The sequence below is a fragment of the Lampetra planeri genome, chromosome 56 (genome assembly GCF_965212315.1).
Source record: "Lampetra planeri chromosome 56, kcLamPlan1.2.h2, whole genome shotgun sequence".
Classification (NCBI taxonomy): Eukaryota; Metazoa; Chordata; class Hyperoartia; order Petromyzontiformes; family Petromyzontidae; genus Lampetra; species Lampetra planeri.
The window spans coordinates 3,639,632-3,660,233 of NC_136162.1; the positions used below are offsets into that span (position 1 = coordinate 3,639,632).

The 20,602-nt window shown below is 52.9% G+C and overlaps 1 protein-coding gene across 1 annotated transcript in view; it reads right to left on the minus strand.

Annotated features, from left to right (window-relative positions):
* Positions 1–638: 638 nt before the first annotated feature.
* Positions 639–20,602, minus strand: part of LOC144735621 (hephaestin-like) — a 31,206-nt gene continuing 11,242 nt past the window's right edge. The window contains exons 2-19 of the mRNA XM_078618054.1: positions 18,876–19,120; positions 17,054–17,266; positions 16,102–16,281; positions 14,371–14,628; positions 14,040–14,208; positions 13,112–13,251; positions 12,164–12,304; positions 11,353–11,564; positions 10,666–10,816; positions 9,823–10,035; positions 8,384–8,597; positions 7,640–7,779; positions 6,664–6,792; positions 5,877–5,983; positions 5,312–5,534; positions 4,451–4,590; positions 3,781–3,943; positions 639–2,686 (exon numbers count right to left, since the gene is read on the minus strand). Of these exons, the coding sequence (XP_078474180.1) occupies positions 2,601–2,686; positions 3,781–3,943; positions 4,451–4,590; positions 5,312–5,534; positions 5,877–5,983; positions 6,664–6,792; positions 7,640–7,779; positions 8,384–8,597; positions 9,823–10,035; positions 10,666–10,816; positions 11,353–11,564; positions 12,164–12,304; positions 13,112–13,251; positions 14,040–14,208; positions 14,371–14,628; positions 16,102–16,281; positions 17,054–17,266; positions 18,876–19,120 (3,124 nt within the window). The 3' untranslated portion in view covers positions 639–2,600. The remainder of the gene's footprint in view (positions 2,687–3,780; positions 3,944–4,450; positions 4,591–5,311; positions 5,535–5,876; positions 5,984–6,663; positions 6,793–7,639; positions 7,780–8,383; positions 8,598–9,822; positions 10,036–10,665; positions 10,817–11,352; positions 11,565–12,163; positions 12,305–13,111; positions 13,252–14,039; positions 14,209–14,370; positions 14,629–16,101; positions 16,282–17,053; positions 17,267–18,875; positions 19,121–20,602) is intronic.

The window sequence follows — 20,602 nt, forward strand, 5'->3', positions numbered from 1 at the left end:
AACAGAAGTTGCTTGAGCTTGCGGTGGCTGGGAATGCGGGCTACACGACCCAACCTCCACCCGACACGCACGCACCTTTGCTGGCTCCATTTCAGACGACAGATGATGTAAGAGGAATCGACACGAAGCACTAATCAAAGTTTAAAAGTTTTGTTTCTTCTGCGCATTCGTCCCCGCCGCTACGCTTGGACACGACACGGCAACAAAACCATCCGCGCTAGGCGGGTCGCGGCGTTTGCGTGCGCGGTGGGACGGAGTTGCCAAAAATAACTAAATTAACTACGATTTTGACTTCCGTTAATTCGAGTCCCGCCATGAGGTTCGATTGCTGCTGGGTTGCAAGATGAAATGTGGCAGAGTGCCCATAGTTTAGGATTGTGTCAGAGTAAACTGGGCTGCCATGGTAAACTAGATAACCGTGATGAAGAGTCAAGTTTACCATGGAAATTAAGTTTGCCACGGGAGTCCAATTTACCATGGCAATCGTGACTCGGTGTTTCGTAATGCTGCCAAGCCTTGGCCATCACCTCCCGTCCAGCGGCACACGGGAGAAGAGAAGCGACACTTTTTTGTTGTCCCGCCCAACGTTTGCAGTCTTCAAGTAATTGTAAATTAACCGATTATAATTGGTCAAGTAATTTAATTTCTTTTTTCATGTACAGATTTTTTATTTGAAATCGAGGCAAGCGCGCGCGTAGCTCAGTAACACGCCAGTGGTCTCTGGGGAGGGGGATACAAAAACACGCCCAGGGCGGAGGGGAACTCTCCGGCACTCGCACAAAGCATCGGTGTGGGTCAGGGGGATGCTCCCTGCCCACCCCGACGGGGTCCGTGTAGTTATTGGGGTGGGGGGGGGGAAGCAGCAAGCAACATTCTAGGGGTAGATCTGGGGGTGTGTTGTGTGGGGTGGGAGTTGGGGTAACAATGTCTCTGTCCATCCACTCTCAACTGACGAAGAGGATAATTAGGAGAATAAAAAAGGGTTAATTGATTACTTAAATAAATCAGCCCAGCTGTTAGAAAAACTCAACTAAAACATGTTTTACACTGTCGAAAGTGCACACGTTTTTAGCACGCTAGGTAAAATATAAACTAAACTGTTTTTTTTTATTTTACCAGGTAAGGCCCACTGAGCTATTCAGCTCTTTTTTAGAAGCGACATGGCTGTCACAAATGACAGCTCAAAACGAAGTGGCTCATCAGGTGCAAATGTACAGCAGTCAAATACTCTAAACGCACGATGTTGATTCGAAATGTGGAGGGGAAAAACCGGAGGACCCGAAGGAAAATCCACACGACCGCGGGAAAAACACGCAAACTCCAAATATACAGGGCGCTAGGGCCGGGATCGAACCCACAACCTCCTGCATACCAGGCGAGGTAGTTCACATCTCGCCAACGACATTAAGGCTGCGAGAGCTCTTAGCGAGCACCTAATAAGGCTGACGTGCACAGCGCCACGCCTGGCGGCCATCCCCTCTCCCACTTCAGTCACATGACCACATCAGCTTCTCAATCAAGGCCAGGAGGCACAGCAGAGTGACAGCACTGCTCCCCGAGTCGTGTGCGAACCCGTCCTTGGTATCCCCTAGGTTGACTCAGCCATAAAACGAGTACCCGATGCGGCGAGTAAACTTCAGCACTGCAAAGACGAACGCACACAAGTGTGGAGTTGGCCCATAACACACCTGTTCCGTGTGTCAGCCTGGCCATGACGGGTGCTCGCTAACAGCATTGACCAACGAAGAAGCGTTTGGCTAAATTGGAGATCCGTGCCTTTGCCATGCTGGGTTCGTTACGTCAAGAGCATAGGGACAGATCAGTGGATATAATTTACGTGGTAAGATTAAAACACACGGGAAGTGTAAAAACCAGGTAGAAATGAAGACTAAACGCCCAGATATTTATTTAAAAAATATTTCATTAAAACCGCAATCCATGATATTCCACTCTTAGCGTGTGTAACAAGTCAAATATAATAAAGTCGTTGTGCTTCATTCTCCGATGTATTTTACAGTTGTACCGCGTGTTTCTTTTAGCACGATGTCCAACGTTTCGCCCCAATAAAAAATGAGCTTCTTCAGGAAACTGAACCGAGCGGCTCACTCTCTCTCTCCCCTCTCTCGATGACATCGCGTTTGCTGGCCGCTGCCGGTCCCCGTTAACCTCGTGCCGTCAACACGCGGCCAACAAACCCTGGACACACATCGCGTGTAAACCGACGCAGCAGATTCGATTTAAAACTTTCGTGACTGCAGGGATTCATCTTCTTGGTTCTTTCGGTAAAGTCACGTAGAAGGGAAGTAATAAAATAATAAAAATAAAACATAATTAAATAATTCTCACGATATACGCTCCAAGCCTGGGGTGTTTCATTCAGACGCTGTCTTCCCGACAGACCTGTTGCTTCACCTGAGGACCGGCTGCTTGCGTTGTGGCCGAAACGTCGTGAGAATTATTTTATTAGGTTTTATTTTTATTATTTTATTTTTTCCCTTCTACGTGACTTTACCGAAAGAACCAAGAAGATGACGCAGCAGTGTTCGCGCTTCGCTATTCACAAATTCAGCGCGTCGAGCGGTCGAAAAAAGGGCGGCAGCCTAAACGTCAGCCACCACCGCCAGGGCCAGCAGCAGAGCTAGGATGGTCATGCCGACTGCGGTCACAGGACGCAGCGCCCCTCCGGCTGTTGAAGAGAAGAGAGACGCAGGCTTTAGCTGCGACATCGATTACGCACACGCACACACACCGGGGCAAGCTAGCCCACGGTACATACACAGGGCTTTATTTACGACCGAATGTATGCGAGACAGAGGGGGGGGGGCATCTCCCAAACGTTGGTATTTCATTTATATACGACAACATGCATCCATTTGTTCTTTATTTGTTTTGCTTATTGATGTTAGATTAGCTTAGAGTTTTGGGACCACCCCGACCGTTGGGAAGATACGAAAAAGATCCGGGCGCATCTCGGGCGATTTCAATTAAATGTCCCCTTTCACAAACAACGCAGAGCCTGAGAAACTGTGTCCTGGGTCTTCAAATCCCCAAATGAGGACACATGCAGACAATGTGTGTTGTATTTGGAGAGCCTATACTATGACCACACACGCAAGGGTTGCTGGCAAAATGAATACTTGCTACAGATAGCAAATGTTTGTGGTGGTTGGTATATGCTTTGTTGTGGTGGAAATTGATCGTTCAAACATGAAAGCATTTGGTTCTTTCAGTAGGCGTTAATTTTTTCTTGCTGTGATTGTCCCACCTGATGATGATTGCTTGTGTTGCGATCGAAACGTCGTGATCTATTATTTTTCTACCTACGTGACTTTACCGAAAAAAACCAAAGAGTATGGATTCCTGCAGTCACGAAAGCTTCAAATCAAGAATGAAAGTATCTGTTACGGGTTTACACATTCGGTTAAGGACGCAGTCGATCTCACCCACCGTTCCTATAGTGGATAAACAAAAGTATCTCCCCATATTTTAAATAAATAGAATGAGTCCATTGACTTCATTGGTTTTCCAGTACCAATATTATCCAGCAGAAAAATCTGGATCGGTTTTGACCTCATGGGTCTTATCAACAGAGTCGGACTGGTTCAGCAAATACTGCCAGGGTTACCCGATGTTATTGGCAAGAGCACTCCATCTAAGCTATGGTGCCCTGTTCATTGCAACAACGAAAAAGCATACACATGCGTTGTTGACGAGTGTCATTATGGAGCACACACATCCATCTGGACCTGTGTCTGTGATGGAGAGTGTCATCGGTCTCACCTTTGCCCTCGAGGATGTGGTAGGTGGTCTCCATGCCAGCGTAGATGTGCTCCGTCAGGTGACAATGCAGAAGCCACGTGCCTGGATTTCGGGCCCTCATCTCCACGGAGTCGGAGGTGCCGGGGAAGAGTTCGTGAACATCGCCCCGGTGATCGTGGCGCTTCTGGGTGACGGCAGCCCACACACACACACAGGTCACTGCCTCTCCGCTCCCGTTTTCATTCACTTTTTGTTTCGCATATTAGCGCTTACCCCAACTAAGAGGTTGAAAGCATGGACGCATTGACGCATTAGCGACTGTAATCTCTTCGTCGGTACAGGTCGCTAAAATTTGGTTGGAAAAAGTTGCCTCAACTTAACCGGCGAGCCGCAATTATTTATAAAACTATTTATAAAGCAACTATTTACAAAACTATTTATAAATCAGTGGCGTGTCGGTTGGTGGCGGACGCTCTTACGATGCATATCCGGCCAGATTATTATGATGATGATGATTATGATGCTATTACGTGGCCCAACCCACAAAAAAATCTATTACGAATCATTATCTCAGCTGCGCAAACCAACCCAGCTGTTAGGATGATGACGCAGATGAAGATGCTGCGACCGACGCGCCCCACGTGCAACCCACCCCCCCATCCCCGTGAAGACGCCCGGCGTCGTCTCTCACCTTGTAGAGGAACGTCTCCCCGTGGAAGTGCACCGTGTGGATGTCCACCTCGTTGCCCATGCCCAGGAGGTACCAGGCCACCTTCTCCCCTCGGTACATGCGGAGGCCGCGCGCGTTTCCGTACAGCCACCCGTTGATCGCTGCCAAAGGCATCGGTGTGTTTAGTGGAGTTCGCTGGCTCCCGCTCATGCGTAACGGTGTGATTCTAATCATCCCAATGCCATCCTTATCCCCGCAACCTTGCGATTAGTGCGGTTGGCTACGTACGGTGCGAAATAATTTCAACATGCATGCATGCATGTACAGTGCGAAAAAAGTTAAACGTGCATACATGTATGTTGAACTTCATTTGCACGGTACGTAGCCAACCGTGCTAATCGGCTAATCGGAGGTATTCAGTAACGGCTCGGGGGTCAACAGTCGTCAACCCAACCCATCGTCGTGATTCAGAGAGGTCGATAAAATTCGGTACCACTCTGTGGGAAGTCAGCTGCTCTTGGCATATGGAGAGACTGTTCTCCCTGCCATAGAAATGAGACATTTTCAAAACAATTTTGTTTTCTTTACTCAGTCGCCGAGTTTCCGAAGCGCCAAGGAGCCAGCAACAAGCAGCACTCGTGAAAAGTGTAACAGATAACAACATGTACCTTGATAAGAATATAGGCAACGCCAAGTCTCATCACTTAAGCACAGAGACACTTTTGTTGAACGAGTGCCGACATGACACAACAAAGCCTCAATACTTCGTTTAAAAGTTGCAAGGAGCAAAAAAAAGCGCTACAAGGCATCCGATTCTTGGACCCATCCGTGCGGAGCGTTGCCCGATGGCGCTCTACGCTGCTCCCCCGTGCGTCCCCCCACCGTGCATGCGGTTGCTCTCCTTGAAGCCCTCGTCGGAGGTGTCGACCCGCTCGGGGTGAACGCAGAACGCGCGCACGTTGTCCTGCAGGTACCACGAGAGGTTCTCGTCGAAGATGAGGAAGAGGAGCGCGAACTCGCGGTCGACGTCCGCCCTGCGGCCCTCCGTGCCCAGCACGCCCGTCTCGCAGACCACGAGCGGCCCGAACAGCCCGCTGTAGAGATCCTGGCAGAGACGCGAAGCACATGCACCATCACGGGCACCATCACGGGCACCATCACGGGCACCATCACAGGCACCATCACAGGCACGCGCGCGGGATGGCGAGGTGCTGCATCGCTCCTCGTCGTTTGCTCAGAGAGATCGCGTGGCCCCCCTCGACTAGTCGCCCTCCCCGCAACGACGGCGCTCGACGTCTGCGATGGAGGGTGTCCCCCTCGCCGCTAAGCGGAACCCCGCTGGGAACGTGCGGGGACCACGGGCCACAGATGCCACCCCCGCGTCTGCCACCGCGGGCACCAGAGCCCCGGGCGTGTGCGAATCAGCAGGATTCCCCCCCGCGCTCACCTTCACGGGGTCCACTCTGGAGTAGTAGGTCCACGTGACACAGTTGGGGTCACTCGGTCCAGGCCCAGAGGCCTCCGTGACCTCCCAGCGGTAGGTGTGGGTCTTTCCTGCGGGGAGGGCCCAACACGTGACCTTGACAAAACGGCCCGCGCGGCGCTCTCGTCTCCTTACTCCCCTGCTGTGCTGCCGCCTGCGTCTTGTCCTGCAGCGTGCGGCGCCTCCCAGCACAACCACGTGGCAATCGATGTGCCCCACGTGTTTCTTATGCTTCGCGTATGCCTCGTGTTGTGTGCGTGTCCCGCGTAGCGCGTGCGTCTCTTGAACCGTGCGCATGCCGTGTATGATGAGAGTCCCCCCCGTGTAGCGCGTGAAAGCCTGTGTACCGAATTAGGGCCCAACATTATTAATCGAAAAATATCAACAAAATACAGTAAAACCTTGGATTGCGAGAAACTTGGTCTGCGAGTGTTTTTCAAGAAGAGCAATTTTTTTTATAAATATTAATTTGATAAACGAGCGAGGTCTTCTTGCAATACGAGTAGTATGTGTACACGCTTTGTCTGCCAAGCGTCACGTGATCACAACTGATATACGAGTGCTTTGATATACGAGTGCTTTGGATTACAAGCACGTTTCCGGAACGAATTATGCTCGCAATCCAAGGTTTTACTGTACCAATATTCTGGGTTCTCAAGTGGGAGGGTAGGAAGGTGTTAAGGTCTTCCAACTAGCTCCAAGATAACTGGTGAACCCCCCCACCCCCCCACCTCTCGCAGTCCACACTCACCGGGATCGGTGGCGGTTGTGTCGTTGCCCGCCGCATCCACCCCGTGGGCGTGCACGCTGTACGGGCGACTCGCCCCGTTCCGGAAAACCACGATCAGCTCGTCCCCGACCTCGGCCCGCAGGACGGGCCCTGCGGTGGACGGGGCACGGCACCGGGGCGGCGGTGTCAATGTCAGCGCAGGGACACTTTGTTGCTCCATTGCCTAAACTATTCACTTTTTTTTTCGATTTAAAGCTTTCGTGACTGCAGGGATTCATCTTCTTGGTTCTTTCGGTAAAGTCACGTAGAAGGGAAGTAATAAAATAATAAAAATAAAACATAATAAAATAATTCTCACGACGTTTCGGCCACAACGCAAGCAGCCGTCCTCAGGTGGAGAGCAGGTCTGTCGAGTAGACAGAGTCTGAAGGACCTGCTCTCCACCTGAGGACGGCTGCTTGCGTTGTGGCTGAAACGTCGTGAGAATTATTTTATAAGGTTTTATTTTTATTATTTCCATTCTACGTGACTTTACCGAAAGAACCAAGAAGATATTAACTTTTTATTTCACCGGGTAGGGCCGGAGGAAACCCACGCAGACGCAGCCGGGAGAGAATATAAACTCCGCGTAGAAAATGTGGCCCGGAGTCAGAAAATCGTATCCGGGCCCCTTCTTGCTGCGAGTTACAAATGTTACCACTGCACTGCCGCCCATCATCATCATCATCCCTTGACGGAATAAATTAATTTTAAATCAATTAATATGGAGTAAGTACTGCAGTATATTTTGATTAAAAATGATAGCTCAACTTCATACGTACATATGTACGTTGAACTTCTTTCACGCCGTACGTGGCCAACCGTGCTAAATCGAGCTCTGTAGGCCGTATCTGGCAGTTTAAACAAAAAAACAATGGGGCAGTGTAAAAAATAAAAAATAAAAAATTGCCACTGGTGCTGTGCGCGACGCGGTGCGGAGTTGGGGGTAGGGGGGCACCGAGGATGCCGAGGTGCTCCTCGTCGGGGCGTCTCGCGCGGAGCTTGGTGAAGGTGGCGTCCTCGTACTCCAGGTACATGGCCTTCTTGTACACGGAGCCGATCCGCTCGTCCCCGCGCGCAGTGAACTTGGCGGCGTCGCTGTGAGCAACGCCGCGGGGAGATGCGGGTGCCACGGACACAAGTCAGCAGGGATCAACATCTATTATGATTTACATATAAATAGTTTTGTGTATATACATATAAAAACTAACGAAACTAAACTTACCAGGTAAGGCTATATAGCCATTTTTCAGAACCGACCTGGCGATAACAAATGATTGCTCAACAAAGTGGCTTATCGCGTGGACATTTATAACAGCTAAAGACTCTAAACGTTCTAGATTTGAAGTTCATGACTGCAAAGATTCATACTCTATGGTTTTTTCGGTAAAGTTACGTAGGTTAAAGAAAATTAAAATAAATTTAAAACTGTGTCGACACACTTTCGCCAAGCATCAACGACTTAAAATAGTGGCCCGGAGATTTTCAAATCGACGCATACAAGAACACTGAAGCGCATCGACTAAAATCCGCCTCGCTCGCCACTTAACAAAATCGGGCGACGTGGCAACAATCATTTCACGGGGCAAAAGACCGAAGAAGTCTAAACCCGTTCAGAAATTCGCCGCGAATAAATAATCCACCAACGAAACACGGCTGCCTGGAAGTGCCCGCCCGCCTCGCTCGACAGCGAAGGCCTCACCTGGCCTCGGGGTTGTCCCCGTGTCGCTCCTTCTCCCAGGTGTCGTCTGGAAAGTAGTCCCAGTCGACCTCGCGGGCTGCCAGGTAGTAAACCCGCTGGCGCCGCGCGCCGCCAGGGTGTGCGGTGCCTGGCCGCGAGCATCGGAACACCGAGTAAAACTGCTTCATGCCGGCCAGGTAGTGATCGGCGGTCTGGCATCCCACCTCGAACTTGCCTGCACGCGCCCACAAACAAATCCACACGCAACAACAATTCCCTCACTGGCTGTGGTGGATGGCGATGGGAACGAGTGGCAAGGGCTGCGTCAGATGTGGCGGTCGTGCTGCTGTACACAGCCCTCGGGTGTGTTCTCAGGTTGTACCGCGGCATCGTCGGGCACGGTTCCGACATGTCGCTCCACGTGCTTGACTCGAACAGTCAACGGGCCAGATCAGGACTTGTTACCAACCCCTAAGGCAGAAATGGAAACTGGCCCAGAGTGTGCCTATGGTGAAACCAGTGCTGCTGCTCAAACTCAACTGAACTAATTTTTTTTTTTTACCAGGTAAGGAGGCCCCACTGAGCTATACAGCACTTTTTCAGAAGCGACCTGGCCCATAAATGATGGCTCAGCCAAGTGGTTTATCACGTGTAAATGTATCGCAGCCAAATACCCTTTAACAGCATGTAGATTCTAAATTACCGAGGGAAAAAACGGAGGACCCACAGAAAAATCCACACGACCACGGGAAGAGACAGAGACATGCCAACTCCAAATATTACAGGCGACGGGGTTGGGGTCTAACCCACGACCTCCTGCATCCCAGGCGAGAGATATAACATTTCGCCACCACCGTGCAGCCAATGGGTGGTGTGGAAGTGATTTTAAATAATGTATGTGGAGAGACAAATATGGGAAGGAGGTGCATTGTCGGCTTATTTATTTTGTTTGCTTGGGAGTGAGGTCAAACGATCATGCCGCGGTCTTAAAGACGTAAAAATGCCTCTGCCGTAGGCTTGCGGAGACAAAATCGCCGCATTAGATACAAATCCCCATCCCGCGTTCCTTTCATCCTGCATGTTATTGGAAAAAATGCATTACCACAGCCTGGGGAAATATTTTTGCACGTGTTAAACGTTTATATTTGTTGTATGCATTAGTTTTTTATTGATTCTTGTACGAAAAAAACTGGTGTTGCCCCCTGCCAATAACATATTGAAAGTAATAAGCAAGTTGGGGACATTTGGTGGGATGCCATGGGGACATTTGGTGGGATGCGTTTGGGACATTTGGTTGAATGCGTTGGGGAAACATCTGCGGGTTGCGACGGGGGCCAGTCGTGGGACGCGTTCGGAATCCGTAACGACATTTGAAGGCGCGCGTGGAGAAGCGCCATCTGCGCGACGCCCCCCATCTTCGGGACGTTTGCGAAAGCACGCGCGATGCGTGCGGCTCTGACCAGCGACGCGTGCCACCATGCTCGCCGTGCGGGCGACGTGCGGGAAGAGGCCGAGCGATCCGATGCGCCGCCCGCCCGCCAGCAGCGTGTTGCCCAGCACAAAGGCGCCGTGCATGTCCACTTCGTTGCCCACGCCCAGGAAGCTCCAGGACACGCGGGCGCCCTGGCACGCCGACAGACCCGGCTGGTTCCCGTACATGAAGCCGTTGATCGCTTCACGCGGAGACGGCACAGTACGGCAGCAGCCACGGCAGTAGCAGCAGCAAAGTTAACAGGAGCAGCAGGAGCAGCAGCAGAAGTATTAGCAGTAGTAGCGGCAGCAGAAAAAGCAGCCACAACAATATTTACATCAATCTTTCATCGAGATGCTGAAACGTTATCATTTTCAACGTATTAAAGATAGGAGGTACAAAAGTAACATTACTAAGACTGCATCAAGTGCTGTACTGAAGCATTGAACAAGTGGACGCAACTGGGAGTGCTCGATGGAAAGTTCTTGAGGAGGCAATCATCACCAACGTCTTTGACAAAGGACATGTGGCACGTGGGGGGAGACCGTTGAACATCATTGGCTCGCGTGACCCTTGCAGCCACTAGGGGCGCTACGATCAGTTTTGTTATTAATTGAATTCGCGTTTTAAATCGTGCCGACGATGGGCAACGAGGAGGAGGAGGGTGGCGAATCGCGAGGAGCCTCGGGGACGCGAGCCAAGCCACACCACGGGCACTGGGCGAGTTGGGAAGAGGGAGCGTGAAGAGGAGACGTCTCTGATGCACTGGGGGGTCAGGAGTAGGGGGGGGGGGAAGGGGGTCAGGAGCAGGGGGGGGGGTCACCCCAGCTACCGTGCATCTTGTTGGACTCTTGGAAGCCGGCGTCCTCCTTCTCCACGGCGCTGGCGTTCCCAGCGAAGCGCTCGATGTTATCGTCCAGGTACCAGCTTTCGTTCTCGTCGAACACGGTGTATAGGAGGAAAAACTCCTCGTCGAACGCTTTCTGCAGAGGGGAAATAATCGCAGCGACGTCGCCATCCAGGGTCGCGATCGGATGCAAGGTTACCGTGCGCTTCATTTATTTACATTTTGCCGAATTCGGCAGGCCTCTTGCTTGGCAGTTGAAACAATGGGGCGAGTATTTCTCAAATCCTCGCAAGCCTCTGTCCACCCAGCAGGACACCAATGGGCATACCCCACACAGCAAAGTCGACTGTCCGGGTCTTGTGTGGCGGGCGCAAAGTGCGGTTACTCCCCCACCACATCCGAGAGGGTCTGGCAGGCGCGAAACAATAGGTCCCAAAAACCTTCTCGGAGCACGCTTTCTGGAGCTCGCTTGAGTGGCGAAGACCCTTCAGACTGCCAGCAGAGGCGGCACCCGAACAACCAGCAGGGGTTCATGATAATCTTTGGGTTTTTCGGTAAAGTCACGTAGATGTTATTTTATTTGAACCATCTACGTACCAAAAGAATATGAGTTCCTGCAGTCACGCAAAGCTTTAAGTCAAGATTCAACGAGCAAGGGCCGCTCGCCTTTACCTGCTTTCCCGAGGGCTCCAGCGCCTCGGGGCGGCACACGAGCAGCGGCCCGAGCAGCCCCGCGTTGGTGTCGCGGATGGAGTCGACGGCCGAGAAGTACATCCAGGCGAGGCAGTCGGGGTCGGAGGCCGCGGGACCGGCGCTCCGCGGCACCGCCCACGTGTACGTGAAGTTGCCGCCCGGGGGGACGTGCGACGCCCGGCGCTGCGCCTCTAAAATAATAATATATATATATATATACATACACACACAGGGTTAGGTTCCAGAGATATGTTAATTAGTTGATTTGATCGCAAGTCCAACTTTACTCCTGTCGATTACAAACACGTTGTACAGCGTGTACACTAAACACGGGGAATGGCTTTAAAAGTTGTATCATCTCCTGCAGATGTAGATGCCACTTGTTCTTCATCTCCTGCAGATGTAGATGCCAGCACCGCCATCTATTGCGCGGCGGTTGAACTTACGACCCTCGGTCCGAACAGGCAACTGGACATACGGACAGGTTTGTTCGGTCTCGTCAGCGTGACGGCTGTCAGATTACAGCGCGCTGTAGGCAACGTCAGTGGCGCCAATTCATCCTGTGGTGGTTGTTCCCTCTTTCTTGGTCGTGACCTAACAAGACGTCTCGGAATGCTGATTTTTATTGTCGAGTCTCGGGGACACCCCAAAATAGCAGCTTCCCCCGGTTAGATTTTACCGCATTGTAAATATTGCGGCAGGCCGAGGGAGCGCCTCCCCTCCTGGGGTGGAGATGTGGTGGAAGCAGCTGTGGTGAGGAGGAAGGAAGGAGTGGAGGAGGAGGCCTCACCGGAGCGGCCGTCCGTGTAGGCGATGCCCTCGTTGTCCTTGGTGACGAGCAGGCCGTGCGGCTGGATGCTGTAGGGCCGTGTCGCCCGGTTCACAAACGTCACCACCACCGTGTCGCCCACCTGGGCTCGCAGTACGGGACCTGTGGGTGCACGCGCAAAAACGACGATTCCGCCGTGTAGCTTTCAACTGGCTGTTGGGGCGAGTGCTGTTAGCGAGCACAATTGAAGGCTGGCACGGCACACCAGGGGGTGAGTGGAAGCAACTATGCCCGGCTGCCTTTGTCTCCCCAGCGACGATGTTCACGCAGTGCACCATCTAAATATATTCTTTATGCCAAGTCAACCTAGGGGAGGGCCCAGGACCAGTTAAAATATTCACTACCTGATATTATTGGTCACGAGCGTGAATCGAAGTCGCGTCGCCGAGTCATGCGGACCACCGCACCACCGCTCATCACACCTCCAATTAGCACGGCTGGCTAGGTACGATGCGAAGGAAGTTCACAATACGTACTTACACCACAACCACTACCCCCATACAAAGACAAAAATCCCCCGTGTAGCCTTAACAGACTGTAGGGGCAAGTGCTGTTAGCGAGCACCTATCAAGGTCGGAACGGTACACGAGGGGGTGGGCGGCCAGCACCACGCCCGACCACCTTTGTCTCCCCAGTGGCGATGTTTACTACACACCGCACCAGGTGCTCATTTGAGGCCGAGTCGAAGTAGGGGAGGCCCAGGACCGGTTCTGATAACCGTCAACAGTGTTGGCCGCGAGCGGGAATCGAAGCCGGGTCGCCGAGTTCGTAGCGCAGTGTAACGCTAACCGCGACACTACCGCTCCCCATACACACACACACACACGGGTCTCCAGGTAGCCAGGGTTGCCACCTTCGCCCGCGTCGTTCCACCCCCTTGTGGCCCCCGCCGAGGTCCCGGAGTCTCACCCATGAGGCCCAGGTGCTGCTCCCCGGCGTGCCGCACAGTTTTCTGCGCGAAGCTGGCGTCCGTGTAGCCCACGAAGCGCGCCTTCTTGTACCTGCCGCCCAGCCGCGTCGGCCCCCGCTCAAAGAACGTGGCAGACTCGCTGCACTCACGCACACATACGCGCACACACACGTGTAGCGGTTAGTGCCGCTGTGCTACGAACCCGTCACCGGTGACGATTATCTGAACAGGTCTTGGGCCTCCCTGTCGTCGACTCGACCTCAAATGCAGTACCTGGTGCGGTGTGTAGTAAACATCGCCAAAGGGGGGGACAAAGACGGCCGGGCGTGGTGTTGGCCACCTACTCGTGTGCCGTGTCGGCCTTCGTAGGTGCCACTTGCTAACAGCACTTGCCCCCACAGTCTGTTAAGGCTATACAAGGGTTTTTTTTCTTTTTGCACGCACACATACCACAACATCGAACGTCGTTACCCGCGAAGTCATGGTGACATCACCACAAAGTGCTTGTGCCAGGCTAGGTGCGCACTTTTAGGCCACGTAAATTGTCAAAGGCTCGCCGGCAGGTGACAGGACAGACCCAAACTCAACAACAACCGCCATTCGCCACGAAGTGGCGGTGACGTCACCACGGCGCCTGTGCCAGGCTACGTACACATTGAGACCAAGCACACGCACGCGCGTGTACATTGAGATAATTAAGCAAGGAAGACTCTTATTCGGGGATCCTCATGGTGGAGGCCTCACACTCGCGAGGGCGTCGCAGCCATTGGCAACGTTGCCGAGACAACGACGGAAATCGTCGCGAGAGCTCCGGGTTGAGCGCGAACGCCACAGCTCCCGCGCTTGAGCGCGAGCGAGCGAGTTGGGCGCCAGCGCTCCGGAGCCGCGCGTTCGCTGCGTCCGCGACGAGGCCGCCGTCGCGCTCACGTTTCGGGGTCATCGAGGCGTTTCCCGGTGAAGGCGTCGACGCCGCTGGGGCCGTAGTCCCACACGCTCTCCTCCGCCGCGACGAAGTACCGGCGCGTCTCGCCGCCCGCGGCCGGTGCGGGCGCGGCCCGCCCGCAGTCCCTCACGGTGTACAGCGCCTGCATCCCGGCTGCAAGGCACGCACAAGCGACCACGCTGCTGCCGCTGTCGGCGTCGTCCGCGGGGTTCCACGCACCACCACTACTCCGCTCGCGCTGCGCAAAACGGCGGCCGGACACATTCGGTCGCGCGCCACAGGGACGGGGGCAGCGGCGCGAGCGGCGGTTTTCACCGTGCACGTGGTGATTGACGCCGCACGTCAGCAGCCACTTGCCGACCTCCGTCGGCACGGCATCCCCGGACGCGAAGGAGGCGGCAAAGAGGCCCACGGTGTCGACGCGCACGCCGCCGGTCAGCGAGAGCGTCTGGCCGTGGAACCTCGCCGTGTGCAGGTCCTTTTCCCCGCCGATGGCCAGCAGGTGCCACGCCACGCGCTCGCCCACGCACATCTCCAGGCCCGGCAGGTGTCCGAACACGAGGCCGTTGATGGCTGCGGAAGGCGGGGGGGGGGGGGGAGGACGGGCAAATAGCGCGACGGCCATCAGCATCGGCCGGGCGGGCTCCACGAATCGATCCACGGCTGGATGAAGGCCCTCCCGGATGTCGGCTTGGCACGGGGCCATTCTGTTTTGGTTCGTACGTGGGAGGGACGGATGCTCGAGGGAGATATCCACGCCGCCTCCCGCGGTCGCGTTGTTCATTCTCCACAAAGGATGCTCACAATTATTTAGTGTTGGTTTATTAATGCGCGTCGGCAATTTTGGGGCCGCGGATACCGGCACACACGGGCGGCACCTTTAGCGTGGGGTTTCTACGGCAACTCACCCACGCTGTTAAAATGAGGGCGGCCGCGCACCGCGCTACAATCGCGACGCTCTGCAACGAGCGGCAAAATGCGCTCCCCCCGCCATGCCGCGTCTCGCCCACGGGCAGTCCGTCACCTCCTTGTCGCTCTGCCATCGCTAGTTGCCATGGCTACCGTTGCCATGAGCTTCACTCCACGGGTCGGCCTGGTAGACCGCTCTACCAGGCCGACAACTTCATGGCATCCACACTGCGTTCAACCACCACACTGCAGGTCACAACAACACACACCCCACCACACTCCACCCCACCAACCCTGCCCACCCACGACACTGCAGGTCACAACACTTTTCCACCCGGTTTTTGCCTCGCACTGCTCATCTCTGGAATTACCTCCCACTGTCCCTCGTCCAAAGCTATTCATTACGACGAAAACCACCTTTTTTGTTATCCACTTTACCCTCAACTGTGCCGTCTGTTGCTGGCCGCTTGGCCTCCGGGCGCCGTGCTCGGCTAACACGATTGTGAAATGTGAAAATAAATTCCCCGCGTTAGCAGCCGTGCTCAAGCGACGGAGGTTGAACGGGAGAGACAGACACCCCCCCCCCTGCCGGAGGCGACTCGATCATTAATTTTACAAAGAGCGTGAACAAAATACCTGACAAGTGATTGATATTCTTTGGCCACAAAACCGTTTTGAATTACGAAACGATTTTTTTTTGTCACGCACTGCAGCTATTGAACTAAAATGATTTTTTATATATAACGACATTATTATGGATATTATTTTTTGTAATATTTTTTAAACCCCGTATAAAACACCACGGAAAGCTGCGCACGAGATAAATTTAGCCATCGTGGAAATAGCAAGGTCAATGTCCGACGTTTCGCTCCACGTGCCACCGGGAGCTTCTTTTGGGAACAGAGTTCAGCCGGACTCCGTGCTGAACGGCGCGCGGCAACATCCCAAAAACGCAAACGTAGAGCCGCTTACACCAACAACCGCACAAACCTACACTAGCCCACTTACTCGCTGAAAGCGGGCTAAAACTTCGTGGGGTTTTGTTAGAAACAACGACAACAACGTGAATATCCCAGGGCAGCCGACAGCCGATTTGGCTTGGTGAAGCTGTGACAATTACGGTGGCTTCTGATGTACCGTGCATCTGGTTGCTCTCCACGAAGCCCTCGTCCTCTGTATCCACACTGTCAGGGCTCCCACAGAACCTCTGGATGTTCTTCCCGAGGTACCAGCTGAGGTTCTCGTTCACGATGGCAAACATGACCACAAACTCCTGGTCCACATCTCGCCGCTTGGAGGTCACGGGGTCAAGGATGCCTGCACCGCGCGCACGCCAACCAAACGTAAAGGATTAGAGTTGTAAACGCTCGCCAACTCAGGTTGGGAGCGTTAACTCTGGTGGTGGGAGGTGGTGGGAGGCGGAGACGGTGGTGAAGGCAGTGGAGGGGATAGCGAGGGTTGGTCGATCGCCACACACACGTTGCGAAACTTCCATCCCGTGGGCATCGAGGAGGTGCCCATACTCTGGTTTGCCAGCCAGAAGGCAGTACAGCAAAAAATGTGGACCCCACCTGTTCCGTCTGTATGGGATAGAGTGCTTCCCCCTCGCACACATGGGTATCCTCCCAAATGTAAGCACTCAATTATTACCCGATAACGCCTTAATACATGGAGGAGCGCAGAGCTTTGGCAATCGTTGGCACAGGCTCACCGCTTGGCTGCCTTCACTTTTGTCCGTGGTTCCTGCTCGGGGCTGCGGATCCTTCACTCTCTTTACAAGGAAATAGCGGAATACTGCAAGCGTTACTAGGTAAACAGATCATACGTTACATTATTTTAAAAGAGAACCAATTGCTGCCGACAGAATCCCAAATTACATTAAAATGGCGGTTCTTTTCTTTTCTTTCAGGAAAGCCTCACTAAATCTCAGGACCCATGTTCTCATTTACCAGCGCTCTGGCTCCCAACGCGGAAGGGAAACTGGCGCGCGCCAAACTCGGGTGCCAGCCGGGGTGCTCTGACCACGGGCGCGATCGTGAACTCCCCCCGGTTGTCTGCACTGTGGGCCGGGGGGGGGGGGGGCATTTACCTCTCTTGCACGTGAGCAGAGCGCCGACAAGGCCGGAGGCGATGTCACGTGAGGCATCCACGTGGGAGTGGTAGGCCCACGTGAGGCACGCCGGGTCGTCGGCCGTGGGCCCAAACTCCTCGCGCACATCCCACACGTAGGTGTGCCTCCCGCCGGGGGGAACCGCGTCGTCCAGCTTGTCGTCGCCCGACGTTCCGTCCGGGTACCTCGCTCCTGCGACACACGACCGCCGGCACGGGCAGACCCCCCCACCCCCAGCAACCGCACCGCACGGCCACACAAGGCACGCCACGCCACACCGTACACGCAGACACAAGCCATCAGCCAGGAGGGGAGGAAGGAGGAGGAGGAGAAGGAGAAGCAGAAGAGTTGATGACAAAGACAGGGACTTGTAATGTGCGGTGTGTAATGTTCTGGGAAGATTTTCCCCAACGACAACCATCTTAAGAAATCAACAATGCTCTAAAAACCAGAACGGGTGGCAACCCTGTCAACTGGTAGCAGAGCGCGGCTGGCACGGGTTCCGGTGCGAGGGAAATATAGCAAGTCCCCGGGTTGCGGAAGACCCGACTTGTGGAAATCCGACCTTGCAGAAATGCTCCCGTAAATTATGTAAAAAAACGTCAACATGTAGACATTTTCACGTTAGTTACGCAAGCGCAAGTACTGCAGCGCGGCGAGGTTGCAGATGAATACCGCGTAAGGCGGCCCGGGGCCTTACTCCTCGCTCCACCAAAACACCACCTTCACCAAGCCCGAGCTTCAATAGAATTCAAATTCAGTAAATTGAATATTTTGTAGTGTTACATAACGTTTTTCCTTTTGTAGCGTTACGTAATTTTTTTTCTCTATGCTTAGAACTATATTTTCTCCATGTGTCTATTGCTTGTTTTCTTCATTTTAAGTTTATTTCATGAGTTATTTACTGTATGTACTTTATTTAACACAATTACACTTCAATTGCTCATGGTCTCAGCCAACAGCGATCAGAGAAGCCTAGGCCTAACCTAATGCATGGTAAACAAACATTCGGAAGTGACTGCTTTCTATTAACTCATGTAAAAAATTTCGTGGTATTCATAAACAACTGGATACAGTATATGTTCCATTAGTTTAATTGTGGGTAGTGTTATGGTAGATATTCGTTGAAATGAAATAATTATACGAAGTTCAGAGCGTATATACAGCGCGATATGGTACTTGGAGAAAACAAACGAGAAATCGGCTAGGGGAGGCACAGCGATTTCCGGCTATGGGATTTTATTGTTGATTTTGGGGGGAAATTGTTCAGTTTCCGACGTACGGAAAATTCGGGTTCCGGATCGTTCTCGGGAACCTAACCCTTCCATAACCCGGGGACTGCCTGTTTAGAGCCGCACGTCAATGACGCGGTGAGACACCGTGCCCTAGCGGCGTGATGTAAAATGGACCCCCATGATCGAATGGCCTCCCCAACTAAACCCACCGCCCTCGACTAGAGACACGCGTGTCGATTATTTGGCTGCCTTGATAAGCCACTTCGCCGGGCTATCGTTTGTGACACAAAGGTTTCTTTTAAAGAAGAAGTTAACAGCTCGGTTGGCCGTACCTGGCAAAATAAAAATATCTTTAGTTTATAGTTTTATTTATCTTTGACCAAGCATGGTAAAAACGTGTGCACTTTCGATAGTGTAAGACGTAATTTTTTCAAGAGCCGGGCTGATTTTCTAAGTAATTAATACATTTCTCTTTCCGAATGATCCTATTGTCAGTTGAGAGTGGACACCCTGGCCACCACCACAATAGAAAGGCCCCCCCCCCTCCCGCATGAAGAGTGCCGTGCCTTCAGAGCGCTTGTCGTAGAAGACGCCGTGGGGGTGCAGGCCGTAGGGGCGGCTCGCCAGGTTGCGCAGGTTCACGCGCAGCACATCGCCCACCTCGGCCCGGAGCACGGGCCCCAGGAGGCCCAGCCAGGCCGGCCGGGGAGACTCGAGCGAGAAGGAGTAGTCTGTGTACTCGCGGAACACCGCCTTGCGGTAAACGCTGCCGATCCGCGCCGGGCCCTGGGACAGGTACATGTGAGCGTGCCTGCGGGGGATGTGGCCAAACGAGAGAGAGAGAGATGGAGAGTTATCGTGGCAAGTTTAGGATACTTTTGGGGCGGTTAAATGCAAATGAAAGCAACACAGTTTAAAGTTATGACTAAAACTGCGTGCTACTTTTACCAGGTAAGGCCCACAGAAGCGATCTGGCCACAAATGATTGCTCAACAAAGTGACGTATCACAATGTGGAAATTTATCGCAGCCAAACACTATACACTTGTGATGTTGATCCTAAATATGGAGGGAAAGACCGGAGGAACTGGAAAAAATCCATGCGACACAGGGAGAGAGACACGCAAACTCCATATATACAGGAGGTCAGGATCAAACCCACGACCTCCTGTATACCAGGCGAGGAAGCTAACATCACTGCCACCGTGACCGCCCACTTATCTATTTTATAATAGGTTTCTTGAATTTCGTGTGCCGTGCTGGCCTTCATAGGCGCTGCTCATTCAGAGCACTTGCCCCAACAGCCTGCTCAGGCTACATGGGGAATCGTTGGGGTGTGTGTGTCTTAGTGTGCCCCATGTGTGTGTGTGTAATTGTGGCGACTCATTGCCAACTTCCGACTACAATCCAGCATCAGGGCTCCAGGTAAGTGAAAATAAAATATATATTTTCAAATTTGTTACTTTATTTTATGTTTCATTTACTATACTGTATCTTTTTTTACAGTATTACATGTAAGTGTATACTATTTCATCTTCATTGTGAGTTTAACAATGCTTCCATTTTCGTTGAACCGAAACACATGTCACAACACTGACCGTGTGGGCATTTAAACGGAGTGCATTGTTGTGTTCCGACATACAAACACCGTTCGACTTACGAACGGTTCTCAGGAACGAATTAGGTTCGTAGCCCGAGGACTGCCCAACATAGTCTTGCTTCGGAGGGAAAATTGGAGGAACCCTTCATGGAGCAGTGTGGGTGATCGTGGCCTACACGAATGGACGTGGTGCTGGCTGGCCACATGCACCACTGGCCTTAATAGGTGCTCGCTACGGCAGCCTGGCTGGACGTACGACCGCTGTGTCTTCGATGGAAATAAAACAAACGCGGTGCACGGGTAGGAAACGGTTTCTTGCTTGCAATGACAGGTTTCGGCGGCTCGTGCAGAGCCAACTAATCACGAGGCAAGTACCGCCTGGGCTGAAGTGTGATCGCACATCCTGCGGGGCGAACTGCATGCCTCGTTGTTGAGTGCGACAAAGAAGGCTCGAGAGAAGTATGGGTGAACGGTTTAACACGTGGCAGGATTTCGCGACCAATATCATCCATAATATAGGGGGGGGGGGGGGGGTTGGGTTAGATCGCGTCGCCTGATGAAGCTAGTTGTAATTACTGGCGAAACGTCGTACTCGAATTGTAAATGTTGTTGGCTTGGCTCTCCAACACGCCGGTTAGTGCTGTACTAGTGACGAATTGGCCACGTTCTGTTTACGTGACAACCCTTACTAGTT